At 27.8% G+C, this 25,020-nt stretch overlaps 1 protein-coding gene across 1 annotated transcript in view; it reads left to right on the top strand.

The window, feature by feature from the left end:
* The window catches only part of LOC145837742 (dynein axonemal heavy chain 2-like), a 51,350-nt gene that overhangs the window by 21,127 nt on the left and 5,203 nt on the right, over positions 1 to 25,020 (top strand). The window contains exons 31-74 of the mRNA XM_082945182.1: positions 733 to 843; positions 1,305 to 1,493; positions 1,785 to 1,927; positions 2,164 to 2,314; positions 2,553 to 2,733; positions 3,664 to 3,791; positions 3,917 to 4,069; positions 4,747 to 4,872; positions 5,045 to 5,263; positions 5,539 to 5,793; positions 5,971 to 6,111; positions 6,261 to 6,419; positions 6,584 to 6,736; positions 7,040 to 7,131; positions 7,245 to 7,440; positions 8,128 to 8,352; positions 8,736 to 8,840; positions 9,038 to 9,226; positions 9,513 to 9,729; positions 10,126 to 10,275; positions 12,003 to 12,170; positions 12,500 to 12,642; positions 12,797 to 12,954; positions 13,154 to 13,286; positions 13,528 to 13,667; positions 14,813 to 14,942; positions 15,545 to 15,742; positions 16,010 to 16,151; positions 16,634 to 16,740; positions 17,310 to 17,525; positions 18,011 to 18,101; positions 18,360 to 18,523; positions 19,273 to 19,421; positions 19,815 to 20,032; positions 20,389 to 20,600; positions 21,529 to 21,744; positions 22,282 to 22,481; positions 22,761 to 22,887; positions 23,010 to 23,196; positions 23,591 to 23,796; positions 24,143 to 24,243; positions 24,396 to 24,501; positions 24,616 to 24,726; positions 24,814 to 25,005. Coding sequence (XP_082801308.1) covers positions 733 to 843; positions 1,305 to 1,493; positions 1,785 to 1,927; positions 2,164 to 2,314; positions 2,553 to 2,733; positions 3,664 to 3,791; positions 3,917 to 4,069; positions 4,747 to 4,872; positions 5,045 to 5,263; positions 5,539 to 5,793; positions 5,971 to 6,111; positions 6,261 to 6,419; positions 6,584 to 6,736; positions 7,040 to 7,131; positions 7,245 to 7,440; positions 8,128 to 8,352; positions 8,736 to 8,840; positions 9,038 to 9,226; positions 9,513 to 9,729; positions 10,126 to 10,275; positions 12,003 to 12,170; positions 12,500 to 12,642; positions 12,797 to 12,954; positions 13,154 to 13,286; positions 13,528 to 13,667; positions 14,813 to 14,942; positions 15,545 to 15,742; positions 16,010 to 16,151; positions 16,634 to 16,740; positions 17,310 to 17,525; positions 18,011 to 18,101; positions 18,360 to 18,523; positions 19,273 to 19,421; positions 19,815 to 20,032; positions 20,389 to 20,600; positions 21,529 to 21,744; positions 22,282 to 22,481; positions 22,761 to 22,887; positions 23,010 to 23,196; positions 23,591 to 23,796; positions 24,143 to 24,243; positions 24,396 to 24,501; positions 24,616 to 24,726; positions 24,814 to 25,005 — 7,098 coding nt within the window. The remainder of the gene's footprint in view (positions 1 to 732; positions 844 to 1,304; positions 1,494 to 1,784; positions 1,928 to 2,163; positions 2,315 to 2,552; positions 2,734 to 3,663; positions 3,792 to 3,916; positions 4,070 to 4,746; positions 4,873 to 5,044; positions 5,264 to 5,538; positions 5,794 to 5,970; positions 6,112 to 6,260; positions 6,420 to 6,583; positions 6,737 to 7,039; positions 7,132 to 7,244; positions 7,441 to 8,127; positions 8,353 to 8,735; positions 8,841 to 9,037; positions 9,227 to 9,512; positions 9,730 to 10,125; positions 10,276 to 12,002; positions 12,171 to 12,499; positions 12,643 to 12,796; positions 12,955 to 13,153; positions 13,287 to 13,527; positions 13,668 to 14,812; positions 14,943 to 15,544; positions 15,743 to 16,009; positions 16,152 to 16,633; positions 16,741 to 17,309; positions 17,526 to 18,010; positions 18,102 to 18,359; positions 18,524 to 19,272; positions 19,422 to 19,814; positions 20,033 to 20,388; positions 20,601 to 21,528; positions 21,745 to 22,281; positions 22,482 to 22,760; positions 22,888 to 23,009; positions 23,197 to 23,590; positions 23,797 to 24,142; positions 24,244 to 24,395; positions 24,502 to 24,615; positions 24,727 to 24,813; positions 25,006 to 25,020) is intronic.

Raw genomic sequence — 25,020 nt, 5'->3', positions numbered from 1 at the left:
TTTTTGATCTTATTTTATATAGTTTTTACTAAGTTACAAGATGCTTTTTACAGATTTTAAAAATTCAAAATAATTTTTGAGATATAGCCGGTCAAAGTCAGAGGCAACAACAGGTTTCTTATGGGAGGCGCAAACTAAAACAGCAAAAATAGACTATTTCACTAAAAATCTATCTTCTCCTACGTTTTTTGAGATAACTACCTCAAACTTTCAGGAAACGTTCCTTGATATATTTAGAAAATTCTGTCGGAAGGAATTTTTAAAAAATTGAAAAATAAAAATTTTATAAAAAAAATAAACAAAAAAAACAGTTTTTTTTTAGGTTTTTTATTATAAAATTTTTATTTTTTAATTTTTTTAAATTCTGTTCCGACAGAATTTTCTAAATATTGCAAGGAACATTTCCTGAAAATTTGAGGTAGTTAGCTCAAAAAATGTAGGAGGAGATAGATTTTTAGTGATTTCTAGTTATTTGCCGTTTTAGTTTGCGCCTCCCATAAGAAACCTGTTGTTGCCTCCGACTTTGACCGGCTATATCTCAAAAATTATTTTGAATTTTTAAAATCTGTAAAAAGCATCTTGTAACTTAGTAAAAACTATATAAAATAAGATCAAAAACCAAAAAAGGGTGTTTACCCCCCCCTATGCCCTTAAATTTATACTTAAAATTTAATTGGTATTATTTTAAATAAGTACATAATAATAAGCATAAAACTTGATTATTATGTACAGATGGTTATTGCATCAAGTCAAATGCAATGGACTACTGATTGTACCAGAGCACTAGCAACATGTAAAGAAAGACAAGACAAAAAACCTTTAAAAAGTGTTAAGAAAAAACAAGTAAGATATAGTTTATTTACTTAAATTGATTTTATCAATAATACTTACATGAAATAACCACAATTTTTAAGCTAACTATTTAATGATAATTAAAAATATTAGTTCTAATAGCTAGTTTAAAAACTATGATAATGAATATATGAAGTTAAGTTTATATGTAACATTTGCTCGTACTATAAGCTCTTGTTAATAAAATTGCAATCATTATTACTATTATATCAGCATAATAAGTTTATCTTTTAATACAAATCAAAGGCTTTAGCTTCAAATTACAGTGCTTTTATTTTCTCTAAATTCGTAAAATTAAGAACAAAATAATAAGTTTAGAACTCTCTGTATACAATCGTACTACAAAATACTCTCAGATTTATTTTAAGTAATTGTATAGGCAACTTTTATTTAATTAATAACATGTAAAAATAGTTTGCTATAGATTTAATTAATTTGATATTCCTTTACAGGTGTCTATGCTTAACAAATACTCTGAAATGATTCGAGGATATCTTAACAAAAATCAGAGGTCAAAAATTTTCGCTCTTGTCACCATAGAGGTGCACGCTCGCGACGTGATCGACAAAATGTACAAAACCAACACGATGGACGTGATGTCGTTTGAATGGCTTCAGCAGCTGCGACTTTACTGGGATAAAGTTTGAAGTTTATTTAACGTGTAGAAAAAAAACAAATTAATTTTTTTTAGTTATATAATATTCTAGTTTGGTTTTTTGCAATTAGACTTAAAAATCTTAAATGTATAGTAGGAAAGAAACGAAATTACTTTATAACTAAGAAGCTATCATGCAAACACATAACTTATCTTTTTTTGAGTTATTTTAGTTGTTTTAATACAAAAGTGTTTGCTTGAAAAGTTTTAGAATTTAAGTACTATAAGTTTTTTGTTTCCAGTTAATAGTTTTGAAAAAGATTCAAATTTTCAACAGGATATTGATGACTGTTTGGTACGTCAGACGAATACACAGTTTCAGTACGGATATGAATATCTGGGAAATTCTGGCCGTCTTGTGATAACACCTCTCACAGATCGATGTTATATCACACTAACTACTGCTTTACACTTACATCGGTCAAATTTTAATTTTTTTTCTAATATCTAATAAATAGGTTTTAAGATGTACTGTACGCGGAAGTCAAAATAATTAAATCAAAAGCTTTTTCCTTAGTTACGAAATCTTTTACTTTGTTTTTATGATACTTATAAACAATGAGATAAAAATCGAGCATTCTATAAATAGTATTATGAAAAGTATTCAGTTCAGTTTTGAAAGCTATTCTTTAGAATTTACTTAAATTCATCAACAGAGGAGGCAGTCCTAAAGGTCCTGCTGGTACGGGTAAAACTGAAACAACAAAAGATTTGGGAAAAGCTTTGGGAATGTACGTTATTGTAGTAAATTGTTCTGAAGGACTGGATTACAAAAGTATGGGAAGAATGTTCAGTGGTTTGGCACAAGTTCGTTAAAAAATGCTTTGTTAAAATTTTTGTAAGAGAATAAAAAGCTGTAACCAACTTTTTAATAGCTAAAGATTTGTTCATACTCAACTATGGAATTACTTTTTATAGAGATTTAAAAACATATCTTCTAAATCTTTTTTTTTTAAGGTAAGTTTTTTATTCTAAAAACGTAATCAGCAATTTTCTCGGTAGTTTTCATTTTCTAAATATTTGAGCTTATTAGAAATGTGTACAGACTGGAGCATGGGGCTGCTTTGATGAGTTCAATCGCATCAACATAGAAGTGTTGTCTGTTGTTGCGCAGCAAATTTTGTCCATATTGTCAGCTCTTATGAACAATATGACCAGGTTCGTGTTTGAAGGTCGCGAAATCAGTCTTATGTGGTCGTGTGGTTTATTTATCACTATGAATCCAGGTTAGATTTATACTTAAAGTAGCTTTTACGACACAGTTAAAAGTAAGAATGACAGAGTTTGCTTACACATGTATATTTTAAATTTTGTTTTAAATATTTCGTGAAAAGGGTTTACTTAGTATTTAATAAGTTAATCTTATTTTTTAGAGTTTTAGGTGTCACAACTTTTTAACGCTTAATAAAGTCGAAGTAATTTTTGTATGGTATATATGTATTTTTTTGCAAATTAAAAAACAACTGTTACCTTAAGAATATATCTTCTTCTGTATTTTTAGTTTTTTTTTCAAATTTTCACAGTAAGTCTATTGCTTATATTTAAATCTTTCTACTCCAGAAATGTGTTTATTTTTCAAAAATAAAGTAATAAATTATTTATTTTTTTAATAATTTTTTAGAACTACGGTTCCAACTTTATTAATCGTGTTAACTTTTTAAAGAAATGTTTTCTGAAAGTTAAGCATCTTTTAATTTTTCATGAAAAATGACGATGAAAAAACTACGGTCCATACGCTTGTCCCTATGCCCTTAATAATATTTTTGTAGTTTATGAGTATAAATTAACATTTATAACATTTTAACAAAAAAACTTTTACATTTGTAAAAAATACATGCATGTTTTTTTTAATCATATCAATTAAAAAATGTTGTTAATAAGTATGAGTTTAGAACCTTAGTGTAAGTTTTCGAAAAAAAAGTAAGGTCTGCTGCCGTAAATTAGGCCTAGAATTGATTCAGTGCAGTAAGTTGTACAATATCAATTTTATGAGTGTATGACTTTTTTACTCTAACAACTTAATTTAGAATTTCCAAGTGTTAAAAGTTCATAATATTTAAATAAGAAAAAATCAATCGCTTGCAAGTCCTCCTCACCAAACTGTATCTTAGGCACCTCTGTTGTGACCAAAATAGTTTTATAAATTTGTTTTATAGGATATGCTGGAAGATCTGAACTTCCTGATAATTTAAAGTCTATGTTCAGACCAATTGCAATGGTAGTTCCCGATTCAAACTTAATCGCCGAAATTCTCCTTTTTGGCGAAGGCTTTGGTAATTGCAGGGTAAGTTTTTTATTTGATTTTGAATTTTCTGTAATATGACTTCTTTAAAAAATATTCAACTTTTGTTTTGTTTTTGTTATCTATATAATTTAGACAAACATTTTTACTTAAAAATTACTAACAAGGTACTAGCGAAAAAAGTGTTCACACTGTACTCACTTGCAATTCAATCACTATCTAAACAAGATCATTACGACTTTGCTCTTCGTGCCTTGGTATCCGTGCTTAGATATTCTGGTAAGAAGAAACGTGCAAACCCTGATATGGCTGATGAAGAGGTAATTGATACTTAATACTCCCTAGTCTCATAAACTGTGTTTTTTCAAAGTAACCAATTTTTATTATAGTGATTGTTAAAAATGATACTCGATTAGTACTTCTGATTTTTGCTGTTATGTATAACCTTTGTTTTCTTAGTACTTATCCAGCATCAATTTAGTTTTTGTTTAAGCGTTAGTTACTTTTTCTTATAGAAGTTATTCAACTACAAAAGTATGTATAAAAAGTTGTACAACATTTTTTTGTTACTGAAAATGAAGCACATAGTAATAAAATTATAGATTATAGATTCACGTATCTTTCTTTTGATAATATTATTTAAAGCTCTATCATATTATCATAAGTCTTTCGTTTGTTTTTATAAATTAGTTTTGCTTATGCTTTGCAAGGAATTTTTTTAAATAACACTTAAGAAATATTTAGCACGTATATTTTGTTTTAGAAATAAATAGATTTGAAGTATCTAATCATTCATTTAAAAAATAGATTACTATGACTTAATTTTTTTTAAAGTTTTATAATATTTATACACTTTTACTAAAAGTTTGTTGAATATGAAAAAATATAATAGCTTTTGTTTTGTTTAAAGCTAAACTCTATAAAACCCTTATGTTAATGTTAAAAAGAGATACAAGCATTAAAACAACCATTTTGTAAAAATACTTTATATTTCAAGGTGTTGCTGTTGTCATTAAAAGATATGAACCTGGCTAAATTGACTCAAGTTGATTTGCCAATTTTCAACGGTGTTATTGGAGATTTGTTTCCAGGTGTAGATACACCAGTCAGCGATTATGGACAAGTTTGTACTGTAATACGTTTAGTTATTAACTTAAGTTAGTTTTTTTTCTACCAACTTAAATGTAAAAAACTCTTTAGTATCGTTTAGGTATTTTCTATACTTTTACTGAATTATGAAAAAAACTCTAGAAATGAGTGTGAAAGTATGCTATTATGTTTATAAATGCATACAGTTTAAGTTGGCAATCAATGAAATCATGGCTGAAGGCAACTACCAAGTGAATGATCACGTGACAACGAAAATCATCCAGCTGTATGAAACAAAAAATTCCCGTCATTCTACCATGATAGTTGGTAAGTCAGGTGGCGGGAAATCGGTTACTTGGAAAGGACTGCAGAAAACTCTGTCACAGTTGCAAAAGTCCGGTGTTGAAGGATTCAATATTGTTAAGGTATAGTTGATTTCTTCTCTTGTATTAAATTGTTTTTCATGTTTCAATGATGTTAATGGTAAATAACCTTTTTCGTTTTTAGTTATATTTTAACAATTTATTTTAAGCTTGTTTATTTTTGCTTTTTAACTTGATAAAAATACTAAAAAACACGCTTATATTTTTTTAACTTAGTCCATGTTAAAGTTTCTGACATACTTTGCAGAAAAACAGCCTAACAAGTGTCGTTAAACCAAAATTATACTGTTTATCAACTAAAGTATGTGTTTGTTTAGGCATACCCTATAAATCCTAAAGCACTGTCGTTGGGCGAACTGTACGGTGAGTTTGATATTTCCACGAACGAGTGGTCGGATGGAGTGCTTTCAAGCGTGATGCGCGTTGCATGTGCTGATGAAAAACCTGATGAAAAGTGGATTGTTTTCGATGCACCCGTCGACACCCTGTGGATTGAAAGCATGAACTCTGTTATGGATGACAATAAAATACTCACGCTCATTAATGGAGAAAGAATTAGTATGCCTGAACAGGTAAAACAGTTACGATTACAGAAGTGTTTGTAATATTAGTAAAACGTTATGTGCTAGCTATTTATTTCGCTGTCTATTACTTACAAGCCTTAAATGTATTTGATCATGTAGACTTAATACTGATTTCATAATAGTATACATAAAACTCTTAAAGTTTTTTAACAATGAATGCTTCAGGTTTCGTTGCTGTTTGAGCTTCAAGATTTAGCACAAGCATCACCAGCAACAACGAGTAGGTGCGGTATGGTTTATTTTGACACCAATGATTTAGGGTACAAGCCATTCGTACAGTCATGGCTGCAAAAGTTTGAAGATAAGGTTAAAAATAATGCTATTTGTTATATATTGTATTAGTACTTGTATTTTTATGTTAATATATTAAATCACTAAAATATAATCCTCAATGAAATAGAAATTTAAACAGATTACAATTTATCCGTAAAAAAATAAAATAAACTTTAATTTAGGAGCATGTAGCCTTATTACAAGAAATGTTTGACAAATACATTGAGAAAATGTTGGACTTTAAAAAAAGGAATTGCAAAGAACTTGTTCCAATCACAACATTAAACGGTATAACTTCACTATGCAACTTGTATGATACGCTAGCGACTAAAGAAAATGGGGTTAGCTTCTTTTTTTTCTTATGTACTATTGGATGTATGTTTTTAAAACTTTTAAGTACCGCCTAATAATAAAATATTTATCAATTCTATAAAGTCTTATAAGATTGTGATTAATGTATTGTAGTTTTATCCTAATTTAATGCTTTTTTTTATTATTGCGTCAGATAAATGTAGCAGACGGTGACAATCTGGCCCGTATGGTAGAATTGTGGTTTGTATTCTGCATGATGTGGTCTATTTGTGGTTCTGTTGATGAAGATGGGAGAAAAAAAATTGATAACTATCTCCGTGAAATTGAAGCACATTTTCCTAATAAGGTATTGTTTGTTTATAGGCGCTTAAAATGTTAATTAACATCTACCTTGTATAGTTATTTGCCTTAACTAAAAAAGAATGCTCAATTTACTGGGATGTAAAGAGCTTATATAAATAGATTTGTGCAAATTTTATATTTTATTCGCGACCGGTTTCGGTGGCAAGAGATTGCGACCTTTTCAAGCAAAAATAAAATATGTTTATTTAACATCTACCTTAAAATAATATTATTTAAGTTGGTTTAATTTATTTAACAAAGTTAATGATCAGTAGACAATCTAAAATTCAAATCCATTTTTGTTAAGGATACAGTGTATGAGTACTTTGTGGATCCGAAAGCTAAATCTTGGATTAACTTCGAAGAAAAACTTTTGAAAGGTTGGAAATATCCTTCAAAGTAAGTTATTTCCTTTCAAACAGTTTAACATAATACATATTTTGTTTAACCTTTAAAAAAAAGTTTCAAACTGGTTTTAAAAGCAATTTTGTTTAAATTAAAATTTCTTTCAGTGCGCCTTTTTACAAGATAATGGTGCCAACAGTCGACACAATTCGATACGATTTTTTGGTTTCAACATTGATAAAACAAGGATTTCCAGTATTGATTTGTGGTCCGGTTGGAACTGGAAAAACTTCCATTGCACAAAGTGTACTAGACAAACTAGGCAATGAGTACAATGCCTTAACTGTAAACTTATCGTCACAAGTATATACTTTTTTAATTAATAATTTAATTAAAACTTTTTTCTTACAATTTTATAATTAATAAACCAATTGTTTAGTCTTATTTATTTAAACTTTTTCAGTTATAGTGTTTAACACCAACTAGTAATTTTTGTCTTTGCTAAAACTATTAAGTTTTACTTAGTACTTAATGATCTATTTTACAGTTTTTTAGACCTCTTTAAGCTATTTCATTTTCTCAAATAGACAAATTTTAGAGCAGCTATATACAAAAATTAATTAAATGTTGAACAAATCCTAAGTATAAATAAGATTAGTTTTGACTTGATATTTAATACGTTTTCTTCAACATTAAAAAATATCTTAGTCTTTTTTATATCTTTGAAGTATTGTAAGTTTACTACATCTTACATCCTACTTTTTCGGTTTATTCTCTTTATAGTTGTTTTTTTTTTAATTTTACGTTAAATAAACAAAATTTAGTTATAAAATTTTTTCTAAGATTATTAGATAATAAATCTTTTAAATTGTCTCTCTAACCTCTTAAAGGCTACTAAACAAACTATATTTTAGTATAAATAAGTATTTGTTAATTGTCTTTTTTATTTTATAGTTTAAAGTGAGTGTTTGTAAAACCAAAATATATGTGTTATTTTGAGATTCTATACTTAAGTTTTTATTGTATTAATGAGCTGATATAACTATACAGACTACATCCAACAATGTACAAGCGATAATCGAAAGTCAAGTTGAAAAGCGAACCAAAGGTGTTTATGTTCCGTTCGGTGGTAAAAAATTGCTGTGCTTTATGGACGATTTCAACATGCCTGCCAAGGATATGTATGGATCCCAACCTCCTCTGGAGCTCATCAGGATGATGATTGATTACGGATTTTGGTATGATCGCTCCAAGCAAACTGCTACTCATATCAAAGTATGTTGTCTATAAGTTTTATCTATTAGCTAATTATGTCATGAAAACTTTTAAAATAAAACTAATGCTTTTAACTCTTTCTAACTGCGATACTTTGAAACATAAATTTAACATATACTCAGTTCGAAATTTAACAACTTTTTTTTTGTTCTTGATATTTCATATCCTATATTTTATATTCAAAGGTAGTTAAATTAACTTTATATTTCTTTTCTCTATTCAGAAACATAAATCTAAATAAAAAAGTTAGACTCTAGTATCAACAGGAAAATAATACAGTCATAGAGTACAAAATAAATATTCATTTTTTGTGCTGTGATCAGTTACGTTTTTCTTCTTTTTTTATAAAGGTTTGTTGTATTTTATTCTACTAATTATAAAAGGGAATGTACCTGCTTTGTGCAATGGGACCACCCGGGGGAGGAAGGCAGGTGATCAGTGGAAGGCTGCAGAGTTGCTTCAATCTAATAAACATGACCTTCCCGTCTGTTAGTAATGCTCTTTGTAAACTAGTTTTTATCTAAGCATTCATGACATTTAAAAATTATAAAACAACTTTTTCTTGCTAATGTTATATCAATTCATCTTTAGTATTTATAATGCCAATCATTATTACATCAGAAATATTGTTTATATGACTTTTCCTTCATTTGTCTAAATGATTGTTTAAACTTTACATCTTTAGGAAACGCAAATAAACCGTATATATGGAACCATGATTAATCAAAAGTTGTCAAATTTTGACGAAGAAGTAAAACCGGTTGCCTCTGTAATTACTGAAGCCACTATTGAAATGTATAATGCAGTCGTTGAAAAATTTTTACCTACTCCGAACAAGATTCACTACTTGTTCAATCTAAGAGATATATCGAAGGTTTTATACAAAACTGTTGAGTATTATATAAAGTTGCTTTTGAATTAATGTAAGAATGGAAAAAAGACAAAGCAATAATTATTATTTGTCAGCTGTTAATCATCTAAATGAAATTATTTAAAAGATATATTGTTTTTAAAATGTTTATTTTCACATTTTTTTATAAACACATATTTATAACTTTAAATTACAAAATAAATTTCTGAATGTCGTTGTATCTGTAGCTAAGCACATTTATACTACTACATACCATATTTACCACATTTAATTTTTAACATTTTCCAAGGTATTCCAAGGATTATTGCGCGCGTCAAAGGAACAACATGACACGAGGAACAAGATGACGAGATTGTGGATACACGAGTGTTTTCGTGTCTTCCACGATCGTCTTGTCGACGACAAGGACCGAGGAAAGTTTATGAACATCCTCAACGATGTACTTGCTTCACTCTTCGATCAAACATTCCACGCGCTCTGCCCCTCAAAGCAGCCACCATTTTTCGGTACACTTTTTTGTTTTTTGTTGTAATGTATAGTGGAAACAAATAGTCAATATTTTTGTCATCCTTGTTTAAATACAAGTATTGTTGTTGTTTTTTATAGTGATATGATAAACCAATATAAATGAATATTATTTACGCTTCTGTTCAAGTTTCATAACTTAATGATATTAATTTACAAAAGAATCAATACTATGTAAGCGCAAGAACATTATAAATTTAACCATATAATAATTTAATCAACTAATTTTTTTGAAAATCAAAACAGTATTTTTTTAGTTTAACATTTTTAGTTTTGTTTGAAGTTTTATTACTACAACTTTCTAAACAAACTAGTGTTTCTATTAATTTTCTATAGTAAAAAGCTATATAATGATGTTTATAATAACGCTTCTGTAGGTGATTTTATGAACGTGGAAGAAAGTTATGAGGATTTGTTGGACTTCAAAGTTGTTAAAAAATTTATGAATGATCAACTTGATGAATATAATAATTTTCCTGGTGTCGTTGGAATGAGTCTTGTGTTGTTTAAAGATGCTATTGAACATGGTTTGTGAACAGTTTTTTAGAACATATTAATTAATTAAACATTAATTTAACAAGATCATCGACAACGGTTTTTAGCAAAGACATTTTTTTTAATTATGAAGTAGCCATCGGCATTAAAACTTTAGTCGTTTCTTTTATTACAGTTTTTCAAAGTAATTTTTCTATTTTACTTGAAAATCATTACAACTACATCTGCAAAGCAACTTTCTGACATTGTGAATTTATTTTAAATTTAAATAAGGTAAATATTCATACTGGCTTAAAAACTTAAACAACTGGTAAAAGTTAAGATAATGTTTTGCGGTTAAGAAAAATATACTTGAACTTTTTTTTACGAGCAATAATACTATTTAAAAGAAAAACTATAAACAATTAGATTGATTTAAAGTGTCTCATTTTCTTCATCATAATTAAAGCTAGCGTTAAACCCCTTATACCAGGGTTTCCCGACCAGGGGTGCTTGTACCCTTTGGTGGTGCAAAGCAGCATTCCAGGGGGGTGGAGATGGCTTTTCAACTTTTTAGATAAATATAGAGATTTTTCTTTAACTTGGGCGACTGTAAAGCTTTTTTTTTACTTAACTAAATTTAACTATCGATTTTTAAAGCTAACAAGCGATTCAAATCATATAAAAAATATAAAACTTTGATAACTACTTCATAGTCTAATTGCATAATTTTAATTAAGCGTTCAAACTCAATACTAATTTAATTATAAACAATAGCGTTAATTAATGATTTTTTAATAAATAGGAACAAAAGAGTCATTAATTTTAAACTGGATCATTTATTGAATTTTTAATCATTTTAAAAAATATTGCATAAATAAAAGTTTAGTTTTTTTTTTATATACCTTGTGAGTGTTTGTTAAACGACGTGTTAGTAGAAGTTTTTTATTAAAAATATTAGATTAGTTTTTCAATTTTATTTTTGTCAGTTAATATTAAAAGTTTTGTTTTTTTGTTTAAAGATGTATTCATATTTATTTCGTTTAATGAAAAGTTTATATTATTTTTAACTTATTAAAAGATAGGGCAGGTAAAATAACAAGCGATGAGCTCAAAACTCTTTTGCTTGACTTTTAGAAAACGTTTATCGTTGCAGAGGCAGAGTGAGTTATGATGTATTTTACCTTAGAAAAAACTTACGCAGTTTGTTGTATTTTTTAACTTCCAAATATTTTTAATTTTTATTAATATAGTACATTATTTAAAAAAAAATGATATAAATATTTTCTTTGTTCTCTTTCAAATCATTTAATGTACTGCAAGGGCTGCGAGAACAAATTAAAATATTTTAGGTACGGGGTATCAAAAAGGTTGGGAACCACTGCCTTATACTCATTCTACTTAAAGTCTCATGTCTTACGCTAAAAAATTTTGTGGTATAGAAATAAGTTGAAATTTTTTTTATTTACTTTCAATTTTGTTACTTATTGATAAAGTTATAAGAGTCGTTGTATGTAGATACGCAGTATATCTTCGAGTAGCCAGACTTGAATAAATAAAAACTATAATTTTACATTGAGTATACCAATAGTTTTTATTTCAAATGCTTAGTACATCGTACCTAATAATTTTCATAAATTTAGTAGTTGTTAAACTCAATTTAAATATGCTTGTCAATTAAACAGACCAGTAGTTTTGATTTTCACCAACTTATTTAAACCTGATCCCATCTTTCAACACAACATTATTGCAACCAACAATTATGATATAAATTGTACAGTTGCAAGAATATGTAGGGTCATAAGGTCTCCACGTGGAAACATAATGCTTATCGGAATCGGTGGCTCTGGAAGGCAGAGTCTCACTCGCCTTGCTTCTTACATCTGTGAATACAAGACTTTCCAAATAGAAGTCAGCAAGAACTATCGGAAACCTGAGTTTAGAGAAGGTACGTTTGCTTTTAGTATATTGTCAATAGTTTTGTGTATTTGCAACTGTTTTACTTTTGTTATTTATGTTCAACATTCACACTTCATAAAATTAAGTATCAAAAGTATATGATAGCAATTATAACCATATAGTTTTAATATTTTTTCAAGTTTACAAACTACCGTCTAAAATTGTCTGCCTCTTCAAAAATTCATTGTATCTTTAAGTATTTTCGCCTTGTACATATTCTTTATCTTATTTAGAAATATTTTTGTATCTATAACTATTTATGTTACAAGTTTGTACTTTATGTAGTCAAAAAGTCATTGAAGTTTCAAAATTTTATAGATTTAAAACAATTGTACTATCAAACGGGAGTCGACAACAAGCAGACAGTGTTTATATTCACTGATGTTCAGGCCATTGAAGAATCTTTTATGGAGGACATCAATAATATTCTCAGTAGCGGTGAAGTACCTAATCTTTTTAAAGTTAGTATGTTGAGTATTTTGATTATTTCAATTTTTTTAAATATGTTGAGTTTAATAATGCTCTTAGTTTATTTATGTGATCCAAAGCTCTTTGAGAATATATAGTTTCCAAATTCTACTTATTCAAATTTACAAGTTACTTATTTTTTATTAGACAGAAGATTTGGAAGAAATTAAAAGCAGCTTAGAAGATCAAGCAGTTAAACAAGGAGTTGAAGTTAATAATGATTCAATATTTAGATATTTCATTGGTAGAGTTCGAAATAATCTTCACATTTGTTTGTGTATGAGTCCTGTTGGTGACAATTTCCGGTTAATTATTGTTTTTCTATTTGTATAAGAAATAATTTCTTTCATCTAACTAGCATTGTTTTGTTATCTTTACCGTCTACCTTATTTGATATTAATACTTCTAAAACATTTCAAAGTATTTTGAAATTAATCTGAAATAGAAACTAACTGTACAAAAAATCTTTATTTAAAAAAACTGTAACTTTTTGTAACAATTCAGAGACCGCATACGTCAGTACCCTGCTTTTGTTAATTGCACTACCATAGATCTTTTTACGGAGTGGCCTAAAGATGCTTTGCTTGAAGTAGCTGAAAAATATCTTGAAGGAATTGAGCTGGGAAACGAAGAAGATGTAATTTTTCTGTTATGATATTTAGTATAATTTTATAAATAAAAAGTTATGCATGTAATTCACTGTTTAAAAATTGACTAAATTAAGGTGTTTAAGTTTAAAAAAGTAAGCAACAGTTTATATGCAAAAGTTTTCAATAGTTTTCCTCTAAATATTTTATAAAGTAGATATTACTATAATATTTTTGCATAGATTTTTTTTGCTACTAATAGCAATAATACTTTTTATAAAACGATTTCAGATAACTAACCACGTCGCACAATCGTTTGTAATGATGCATCGATCAGTTGTGAAAAACTCCGATAAAATGCTTTTCGAACTGAAACGTCACAATTATGTTACACCTACCAATTATTTAGAACTAGTTACCGGTTATATAAAGTTAGTTTTTTACTATTTGTCTTAGCTTATCATTTTTATACTTTTTAGTTCTGAATTTTAAGCATATAAAACAGTGCTTGATTACACAAACTTTTATTATCAACTAATGTTTTTCTATTTTTAAAAACAACCTCATAAAAGCATTAAAACCCCATTTTTTAACCCTTACGTGACTGTTTTAAATATGTTTTGATTAAGTTTAAGGCGTATCATTTGTACGTGATGACCTTTTTGTACGAATATATTTTTAGGGCTAGCGATTAAAGGTTAGATGTTATGGGAGTTTCAATTATATTAAGAGTTGTTTTTTCTGTTGAAAGAGAGGGGTAAAAGTTATGGATTTTATTTTACGCGGAAATCTAACACCTTCCCAATTCAAATACTGTTAAGTCATCTATTTGATATTACAAAACATTTGCTCATATTTTTTTTTTTTCTACTGAAGACATGCTTTTCTACCTTATTTGTACAAATTTGATAAAAACGGATTAAGAATTATAAACAAGCTAACTACCTAAAACTTTGAGAAATTAGCAAGTTTAATTGTGTAAAGTGTTGTTATTTTTTATTATTAAATTTGGACAAATTAGAAACTTTATCAGAAGTAACAGTTAAACAATTAAAATTAAGCTAATAAAAAGAGATGACGTATAAATAAACTTAAAATTATCTTAAAGTTGTTTAGATACCAAAAAGCTTATTTTATATAAACTTAAACATAACTGTGGAAATGTGTTTAGAAAGAGTATTTTCTCATTAAAAAAAAAGAAATCTAACTGCTTAGTTTCTGGTATTTTTGAATATTTCATTTACACTTTTTTTCTATCCTTTTTTAAACTGTTTTGTATTTTTCACTTACAGCATAAATAAAACTAATGGATTAAGAAATTTAGCAATGACTCATTTCTCCATATCATTTTTTTTAGTTTTCTTGTTAACTTTGTTGTGCTACAAGTTACAACAAGTTCTTTAACTTTTTGAAGTTATCTATATATGTACCATAAAATCACATACATTTGAATAATAGCTGCAGTAATTTAACTGAAATTTAAATAAAATAGTTTAAACTTCTAGTCTTTAACGTACATAAATGTATAGATGTTAAAGTTATTTTAGTTTATAATTTAACACACTAACCTGTGCAGATTACTGAAAGAAAAACGTAAAGAGCTTGGTGATCAGATAAGCAAGCTAAGAAATGGATTGTTTAAAATAAATGATACCAGAGATAAAGTAGAAGGTATGACTGCTGATTTGGAAGAAGCTAAAGTTAAAGTACGTTTGTTTTAAGTTGTCTGTACTGTTATCAGTATATTTCTGGCTGTATTTAAAAGTTTAATTCTAGCAAACTAGCTTTAAACAGTTGAAAAACTTGAGAGAATTTAAAGTGCACAAACTGTAAAAATATGCAAAACACAAAATTAAAATCAACTTAGGTTATTGCACTACAACTATTTAGCTGTTTTACCAGCTCATTAGGTGTAAACAAAATTAATAATCTAAATTCCAAGCTTCTAGTTTAAAGCATATATGTTTAGTAGATTTAAAATAAGCGAAAAGCGGTCAGTAAATTATAAACATTTTATTAGATGTGTATGAATTAATAAGGCATAAAAGTAATCAAGGTTTGGTTTTAATCTTAAAATTCACTCATTATTAAATAACAGTTATTAAAATTCGGATATATTTATCAATTTATTTAAATCTTAAAATATTTAGACAAAAAGCATTAAATGCAAAGTATAAGGTATTTTTTTAACTAGTTTATTATTCCATTACTTAAGTAAAGTTTAAACAGTGTTTTTTTTTTTGGTATCTTATTTAAATTCATCTAGCTGAACTTTGTTTTGAAAAACAAAGAATAATAATTTTATTAGGTAGCGGCGTTTCAAAAAGACCTGGATGAATATCTTGTAACAATCATTCAACAAAAAAGAGAAGCGGATGAACAGTCTAGAAGTGTAACTGCCTACAGTGAGAGGATCGGTTTAGAAGAAGTCAAGTGCAAGACCATGGCTGATAATGCGCAGCGAGATCTCGACGAAGCCATGCCTGCTCTTGAAGCTGCTACTAAGGTAATTGTTTTTCACTGGTTTTTTTTATTCATTATTGATTTATTATTTGCTTATAAAAATATTCTAATCATTTTCTATTTAACAATAAATATTTTTTAATACAGATGAATTTAAAGGTTTCATTTAACATAGTAAGAACTATCATATTGAAAATGTTTTAAAAGACTTTTGAGTTCAAACAACATAACAAACTTGTATTCATAAAAGTATTCTTCTACATAAAAATATTTATGTCATATCAATGAAAAGTTAGCGTAAATTTTTAAGGCTTTGGAATCCTTGAACAAGAAAGATATAACAGAGATTAAGTCGTACGGAAGACCACCGGCAATGGTTGAAATGGTGATGCAAGCTGTTATGATTTTGAAGGGCTGCGAACCTACTTGGGCAGAAGCTAAAAAACAACTTGGTTTTATTTTTGCTCTGAACTCTACTTTTTAAGTTAATTAGAATGTGATGTCTGCTTATTTCAAAAAGCAACACAGTTTTTATTTTTTTCAGTTTTTCAGATTAATATATTTTCAACCACTATTTTTTGAATACTCGATAAAGCAAGGCAAAACAGTTTTATTGTTTTTAAGTTATATTTATAATCAAATATATGAAGAAAGTCTAGTTTACTAACTTTGATAGCTTTACTTTACTTGTATTGTTCACCTTCTAATTTTTACTTGTTTAGTAGTAATTAGTTCAGATTTAAATATTTTTTTACTAAAAATGATTTCAGCATAAATAATTTATTATTCTTAGTTTTATTTAGTCAGTAGATTATATACGCATAAAAAATAATTATAGATAAATGTTTAGGTATTTAAAAAGTTTTAGATTTTCTACTTATTTTATCGTTTTATAATATTTTAAACTAAATTAAGCTTTTTTCTTTTATTTCAGGTGACCAAAATTTTATCAAATCGTTGGTTTTCTTTGACAAAGATAATATGTCAGACCGTGTACTAAAGAAAATAGGTCAGCAATATGTTGCGAACCCCGATTTTCAGGTTTGTGTTATTGAAATTACTTTTAAAACAGTTAAGAGCATCTAATAGTATTTAAAATAATAAGAATTTGACTATTTTCGTTTACAAAAACTAAATTCAAATAAAAAGTTTAGCTCTTATGTCCTAGGTTACAGAAACTTTTTTTTGTAGTAGTATCTTAACATTTACAAAGGATCATTCTGGCTATTTTAACTTAATAGTTACATGCAATTTTTTTAAATATGTTTTTAATAAATTTAAACGTATTGATTTTATGAAGGTTTCTAGAAACTTATTCATGTTGTTTTAAATTATTATTGCAATTTAGTATTACGTTATACCATTTCTATACAATGCACTACTACCAATAAAAAAGTCTATGTCATCCTAAAAAAAAGGTTTTTTGTCAAATTTGTAATTCTTGATGCACTTTAGTTTGCATAATGTTAAAAACATCAATAAATGTTAAATTTTAATCTGTTATTACAAAAATTCCAACATTTTTTACATATAAAAATATCAAGGATAATTCTTATTTAGAGTTATCACAGTTAAGTACAATTTTTACACCAATTCAAAATGTACAACAGCCGGATAATGTAGGAAGAGTTTCGTTTGCAGCGGAATCTTTGTGTTTGTGGGTGAGAGCCATGGAGTTGTACGGCAGAATATTCAGAGTTGTCGAACCGAAACGGCAGCGATTGAACGCGGCAATGGAGCAGCTGGCCGAAAAGCAGGCGTCATTGCAAGCTGCTAAAGACAAACTTGCTGCTGTCAATGCTAAAATAGAAGAGCTGAAGCAAGATGTTTGTTGAACTTGTCAAAATTTATATTGTAGACAACTCCGGCGAAATTTATAATTAACTACCTATATTGGGTTAACGACTATATCTGTTACAGTTTTTAATTTTGTGCTTTACTGTGGTTGTACTTTCGTTTTTCTTAAACTTAAATTATAGATTTTTTGTTAAAGTTCCAAGAATTATAGACATTTTTAACTTAAAATATTTCGTTTAACTTTTTATGTCCAATTTTATTATAAAAATATATTAGTTTATATTTAATTCTATCATTAGTTATTTTCACTATGAGATAAATTAATTTTTAATAATAGTAATTGAATACTGTATTTTATAATATTTTTAGTTTAATTTTTAGTTTTAGCAAACTGCATCATGTTGTAGGTAATCTTAATTTTTAATTGATAAATATTAAAAAGTTAGTTCTTATAGTTTCTTTAAATACTAATTCATTGCATACTTAAATTAAAATAAATACGTAAATATTTTAGTACGATTTGAAACTTGCTGAGAAAGACCGTCTGCGTAAAGAAGCAGAAGAAACTGAAATAAAACTCGACAGAGCCGGAAAACTTGTAACTGGTTTGCTTTTATTTTATCCAACCATTTTAATGAAATTTAAAAATGTTTGGCTATATGGGTATATAGTTGATGTTAGATGTTTTTGGTTAGCTTTTGTATGCTAATATTATTAAAAACTAAAATATTTGTATAAAAACAAAGCTGATATATTTTAGCAAATACTTTTTTGTGAATGTTTGTTCTTGTAAACTTTGATGTATAAATCTTTTTTTTTTGATTATTTATTAGTTTAACGACTGATAAAACTTTTTTTAACAGGACTAGCTGGTGAAAAGGTTCGATGGGAAGCCACAGCAGAGCAACTTGAAGAGGCACTTGGCTACCTAGTGGGTGATTGCCTTATTTCGTCTGCCTTTCTTTCTTATATGGGACCGTTCTTATCGCAATATAGGGATTCTATGGTTGCTGAGTGGCTTAAACATGTAAGTTTCAAAAGATAGTAGTTTGTTTTCATTAAAATTTTTGTTTTCAGTTTTCATGGAACTATTCTTTAAAACTTTGAATTTTTATATCAACTTAATCATCTAATGAGTTATTGTTATAAAACACTTAACTGCCATTCAACGCTTCTTGATTTGTTAAATTTTAATAGTGCTACAACTTAAACATTTATAAAAGTATTTTTTAATGTTGTTATATTTTTATAGCTATATGTACTACTATTACAGTGCTTACGATCCTTAAACTCTTTTTTAAGAAAGTTCCGGAACAACCAATCTTCAATTTAACTATTTTTTTTATATATCGCCGCCTATTCATAATTTTTTTAATAAGTTGTTTCTAACGCAATATAATACACGATTCAGTTTAAAAAACCATGAATACTTAAGAAATGGGGTAAACAAGTTATTAAATCTGCAACCCTACTTATCCAATGTTGTTTTATATTTAAAATAGTTAAATTTAATATTTTAACCCTGTTCAACATATTGTAGGAAGTTTAAAATTAATTCAGTCATGCTTATATTGTAGGGCAGGGCAGCCTTTTTTAAGTAAGGGGCAAGATATACTTACTATATTTATTATTTTTTACTTTTTTGTACAATCTAAAAGAAACCCAGCTAAGTATTTTAAAAAAATTATTTAAAACAATTAGATATAATTTTAAAATTGATTTTTCTTTTTGGTTATATTAAATATAAAGTTTTATTTAGTGTACAATATCATGTAGGTTTATAAGAATGAAATTCCGTGCACTCCTTCGTTCCAGTTTGCAGAATTTTTATCTGAACCAACACAGACTAGAGAGTGGAACATCCAAGGACTACCCTCTGACGCATTTTCAACCGAAAACGGAATAATTGTTGATCGAGGAAACAGGTTTGTTGATTATATTTAACTTAATAGTAACGTGATAAGTTTTTACGAATTTTACTAATTGTTAACTAATCATTTTTTAAGAGAAAATCACTTTATTGATAGATATATGCAAAATTGTTATACAAGCAAAATTGTTATAAAATATATGCTATACAAGTAGTTCTAGTTTAGTATGATACTAGTTTGGTATACAACTTAATTACTTGATCGGTAAACACAGATCTCTATTTTAATTTTCATTTTGTATTATATTTTGTTTTTATTTTGTCAATTTTTCTTAATGGTTTAACTTTATTGTTTGCTATCATCGTAACTTTTTGAAACAAACTAAAGCATACATAAGTTTTTGTCTAAAAGTTCCAGATTTCTTTATTTTATACTATTCTTAAATAGATGGCCACTGATGATAGATCCTCAAGGGCAGGCAATAAAATGGATAAAAAATATGGAAACGAAAAACAACTTGCAGTTAATAGATCTACAGCAAGCTGACTACATGAAGATTTTGGAACGAGCCATACAAAACGGCTATCCAACTTTACTGCAAAATGTTGCCCAAGAGCTGGACCCGTCACTGGCTCCGGTTTTAAACAAAGCTGTCACGAAAATAGGTTTACTTTGTTTTTTAAGTTAAGTTGGCAATGATTTGTACTTTGAATTGTAATTTTGTTTGTCTGCTTTTAGTGTGTTGATTTTATAGATAAATACTCTTATAACTACTTTTTTAAAAGTATTGATATTCAAAATTTGTTTAAAAGTAAATGTTACATTAGCATTTATTTTTGCGTAACAACTTATATTCTTACCATTTTCAAAGCTCTTTAGGTTGGGTTTCCACGCATGCTATAACAATTTATTTTATAAATTTATTTACTATTTTGTTAGTAGTTAAGTTTAATCAATTAAATAGTCTACTATGATCACCCTTTTAAAACATATATTATGGCTCCTTTGTTTAAATTTACAGGCGAAACTCAGTTTATGAAGCTGGGCGAAAAAGATGTGGTTTACAACCCATCATTTAAGTTCTACATAACAACTAAACTGTCGAATCCTCACTACGCGCCAGAAATATCATCAACCACTGCAATCGTCAACTTTGCTGTGAAAGAACAGGGCCTGGAAGCTCAGTTGCTCGGAACTGTTGTCAGGAAGGAACGTCCAGATCTTGAAGAACAGGTAAATAATTTAATATTGGTAATCTTCCTACGTTTTAACATTTCCTTTATGCGTAAAAAGCCATTTTATTTCCGTTTTAAAGACAGTATTTTTACGCTTTTTTTAATTATCATTTTATTTATTTTCTAAAGAAGCAATGTTTTATTTTTTGTAATTTAGGTAATTTTTTTGTTATTTATAACCTTCCAACGTTTCAACATTTCCTTTATGCTTAAAAAAAGACACTTAATTTCTGGTTTTTAAAACAGTATTTTTAGCGCATTTTTTAGTTATCTTTTTTTTTTGTACAGAAGCGACGTTTTATTTTATAAATTACACTGCTATAATTTTTAAATACTATTTATTTACTAATATTTATCTGTATTGTGTTGTTTATTTACTTTATTTTTTCCCCTTTTTAACATTTAGCTTAAATTCAACATTATAACATAATTTAATAAAAATTTTGCTTATATAGTTAATACTATAACTCAAAAATCGGTATTTTAAACTATTGTATAATTATTAATTTATCTTGGTTTGAAGTTGTTCTTGTAAGTAATTTAAGTGTAAAACTTTGAATTTTTATTTCTATGTTTAATTTTGAAATATTTAAAGACATTATGGATAATACTAATTTGAATAAGGTGGCCATCAAAGTTTCATTGAATTACTTTGTTTAGAAATAAAGAGTTTGCACGAATTTTTTTTTAACATCTTAAACAAACTTGATTTAATTGTTCTATTAAGTGTTCGTAATAAAAATTATTAGGTCTATATTATTAGTCTATAAAAGATTAAAAACAACACATTTGGATAATCATTTATTGTGAATTAATAGTATTAAGCTGTATTTTTAAAACTTACCACGTTTATGAAAACTGGATATGACTTTTAGGTTTAAAGTTATAACTGAAAGTAAAAACTAATTCTCATTTTTAATCTTCAGAAAGACACATTAGTAATGAACATAGCCGCCGGTAGAAAAAAGATCAAAGATCTCGAAGACGAGATTTTAAGATTGCTGAACGAGGCCCAGGGATCGTTGCTGGATGACGAAACTCTAGTGGTCACTCTCGAATCGTCTAAAATAACTTCCTCCGAAGTGACGGAGCAATTAGTAGTTGCTGAACAAACTGAAATAAAGATTGACAAAGCTCGTGAAGTATGTTGTTATACGTACTTTAATGTAACAAAGTTTTGCAAACCGTTTGTCTCTACTTTATTTTTGTTTTATAACTTTTATAAGAATTAAACATAACATTTTATATTATTAAACGTTTTTGTTAGTTTTCGTGATACACATTTTCAGCACTAATTATTCTTACAACAACTGCTTATTTTTAAGCGAGTAAAATTAGCGGAATGTTTTTTTTTTAATTTCGTGGATAAGTTATTCGTTATAACGACTTCAATAAAAAAATACAAGTAGTTATCAAGATAAAATTAATAGATGTATCAGAACACTTGATACACCTACAATTTGTTGAATACATTCAAGTTGACTATGAAACAAAATTATAAAAATCTTTATTTATTTTCAGGATTAAGTAGTTTAAACTTATTTAATTTGTATCGCTCTGATTATCTTAAAACTTTCACTAGTATCACAAATGTTATCTTTCATAAATATTACATAAGGATTAAAATGATAATTATTTTACAACAGCTTAGTTTCTTTAAAGCATCGAATATTTGTTAGGGTTACAGACCTGCAGCTGCAAGAGCATCAATTTTGTTTTTCGTGCTGAATGATATGGGAAGGATTGATCCAATGTATCAGTTTTCATTGGACTCTTTTATTGATCTATTCAACAACTCTATCGATAAAAGTCAAAAGTCACCAAGTTTGGAACAAAGAATTATCAACTTGAATGAATATCATACTTATGCTGTGTACAGGTAAATACTAAAATCAGAAAAAATTTAATTTATATTTTAATTGTTTTTTTTTTTACTTTTTTATTTAACATATTGTCTATGTAATTTATTCTTATAATTTTATTTCTGCACAGTACTCATTTATTAATGATTTTCAGAAATCTTATGAACAAAAAATTGGTTCGAACCCTTACAAAATACTTTAAAAGTTAATTGAAGTTACAATCTTTTATAAGTATAACTTATGTCTTTTATCTATCTTTTTTACTAACTTAAGTTCAAAACAAGTAATTTTTTCAGGTACACATGTAGAGGTTTATTTGAAAAACACAAAATGTTGTTCAGCTTTCAAATGTGTGTGAAGATACTAGAGGCAAGTGGGAAAATTAACATGGCTGAATACAATTTCTTCTTGCGTGGTGGAGTTGTTAGTTTTATACCTGCACTCTATTTTTTTTTGTTAAATTTTTTTTATTTAAAACGATTTTTGTACACTGTATGCTTTGCATTTAAGTATATACTTTTATTTTGCAAGCTCCTGATTTGCAGGTTTTAGACCGAGAAGGGCAAATGGACAATCCGTGTACATCTTGGCTCACTGATTCTTCCTGGGACAACGTGACTGAGCTCGATAAACTTCCCAACTTCCACGGAATAATGAACTCGTTTGAGCAGTACCCCAAAGACTGGAACAGTTGGTTCACAAACGCTGCTCCAGAAAGTGCACCTCTGCCTGGTTTGTCAACAGCTTCATTTTTTTATAAATTTTTCCGGTTGCATTATTACTTGTTTTAAGCTAGTATGTATGACAACAGATTTAATCAACTATGGTGAGTTTTTTGCTTATACCAACTGTTGATTGTTCTAAATTTTTCAAATAGTAAAGAAATTTATTTGAATTTTTTTTAAGATCATTGATTTATGATCATAAAACCATAAAACAAAAACATTTAAAGACAAAATACAGTCAAGCTTAATTTTTTTATATATAACTACACCTCATACATGTTTCTACTTATTCATCAGGAAAGTTGTAATTTAACTGTTGCTAAACAAAATCAAACACTAATGTTTTTTTTTTTCTCGGACCTAAAAAAGTTCAATAAAAAAACTTTAAAACAATATTTTAGGTGAATGGGAAAATTCGTGCAATGAGCTGCAGCGCATGGTGATTGTCAGGGCACTGCGCAGCGACCGTGTTTCGTTCTGCACCACTGCGTTCATTGTCAACAATCTCGGTACAAAGTTTGTTGAGCCTCCAGTGCTGGACATGAAACAAGTGGTAGATGACAGCTCCACAAAATCTCCTCTTATATTCGTTCTATCGACTGGCGTAGTTAGTTGATGATATGTAGTGTATTTTCAGTGTTTGATAAATTTTGTTATAGTAGATGTTTTAAATAACTGTTCTTTAAAATTTTAAAAACATATAGGTAGATTTTAGTTTTTATCAGATATAATCCAGTTTTTACTTACTTTAGACAACTTTACACAACTTCTACATGCTTTTTTTATTATGTAAGTAGATTTTTACAGACGCTGTAGATCTGTCCATAATTTATTGGCTAGCGAAACGTCATCAGTCTAAAAAATAGTTTGCTTACACAAACCGCTTTTCATTTACTCTGGTCTTTAGCATGTTAAGTTAGCTTTTAGATAAACTTTAATTGTATTTGAACTAGGATCCAACCAGCGGCTTGTTACAATTGGCGGAACAGTGCAACATGAACCACAGGTTTCACGCTTTATCGCTTGGACAAGGACAGGCTCCCATCGCTACAAGGTATAAGCAAAAGTTATAGTTTTGTATATAACGAAAAGTCCCATTCAGTTTTAAAACCAACTTAAAGTTAAATGTAAAGAACTTTGATAATAATTTCTTAACAATTTTTGAAACACTATCAAAAGTTTTGTAATGTTTTTTTATTTGTATAGAATGATAAAGGAAGGTGTTATAGAAGGAAACTGGGTTTTCTTAGCAAATTGTCATTTATCTCTTAGCTGGATGCCTACATTAGATAAGCTTGTTGAACAACTGCAAGTATGTTTATAACATATAAAAGTTAAAATACTAAAAAATTACTTTTAAATTTAGCGAGTTCTGTTTCTTTTAATATTTTTCATATATAATTGTACTTAAAGTTAGATATTTAAGATAGAAGATCCGCATCCAGACTTCAGATTATGGCTGAGTTCTTCACCAAACCCAAGTTTTCCTATTTCTATTCTACAAGTCGGAATTAAAATGACAACAGAACCACCTAAAGTTCGTTTTGTTGCAATTACTTTGTCTTTCAAATTTTTTTGTTAGATTTTGTAATTTAATGGAAATTTTACGATTTCAATTGCACAGGGGCTGAAAGCAAACATGAAAAGGTTGTATAATTTAGTAACTGAGAAACAGTTTTCAACTTGTGGCAAGCCTTTTAAATATAAAAAGCTTCTTTTTGCTTTGTGCTTTTTCCACTCACTCTTGATCGAAAGGAAAAAATTCCTTATGCTTGGCTGGAACATTTTGTATGAATTCAATGATTCTGATTTTGAGGTTTACTGTTCACCT

This window comes from Thalia democratica, chromosome 1, assembly GCF_965202585.1.
Source record: "Thalia democratica chromosome 1, ktThaDemo2.hap1.1, whole genome shotgun sequence".
NCBI classification, from domain to species: domain Eukaryota; kingdom Metazoa; phylum Chordata; class Thaliacea; order Salpida; family Salpidae; genus Thalia; species Thalia democratica.
The sequence above is the reverse complement of the archived record's forward strand: the minus strand, read 5'-3'. Positions and strand labels throughout refer to the sequence as shown.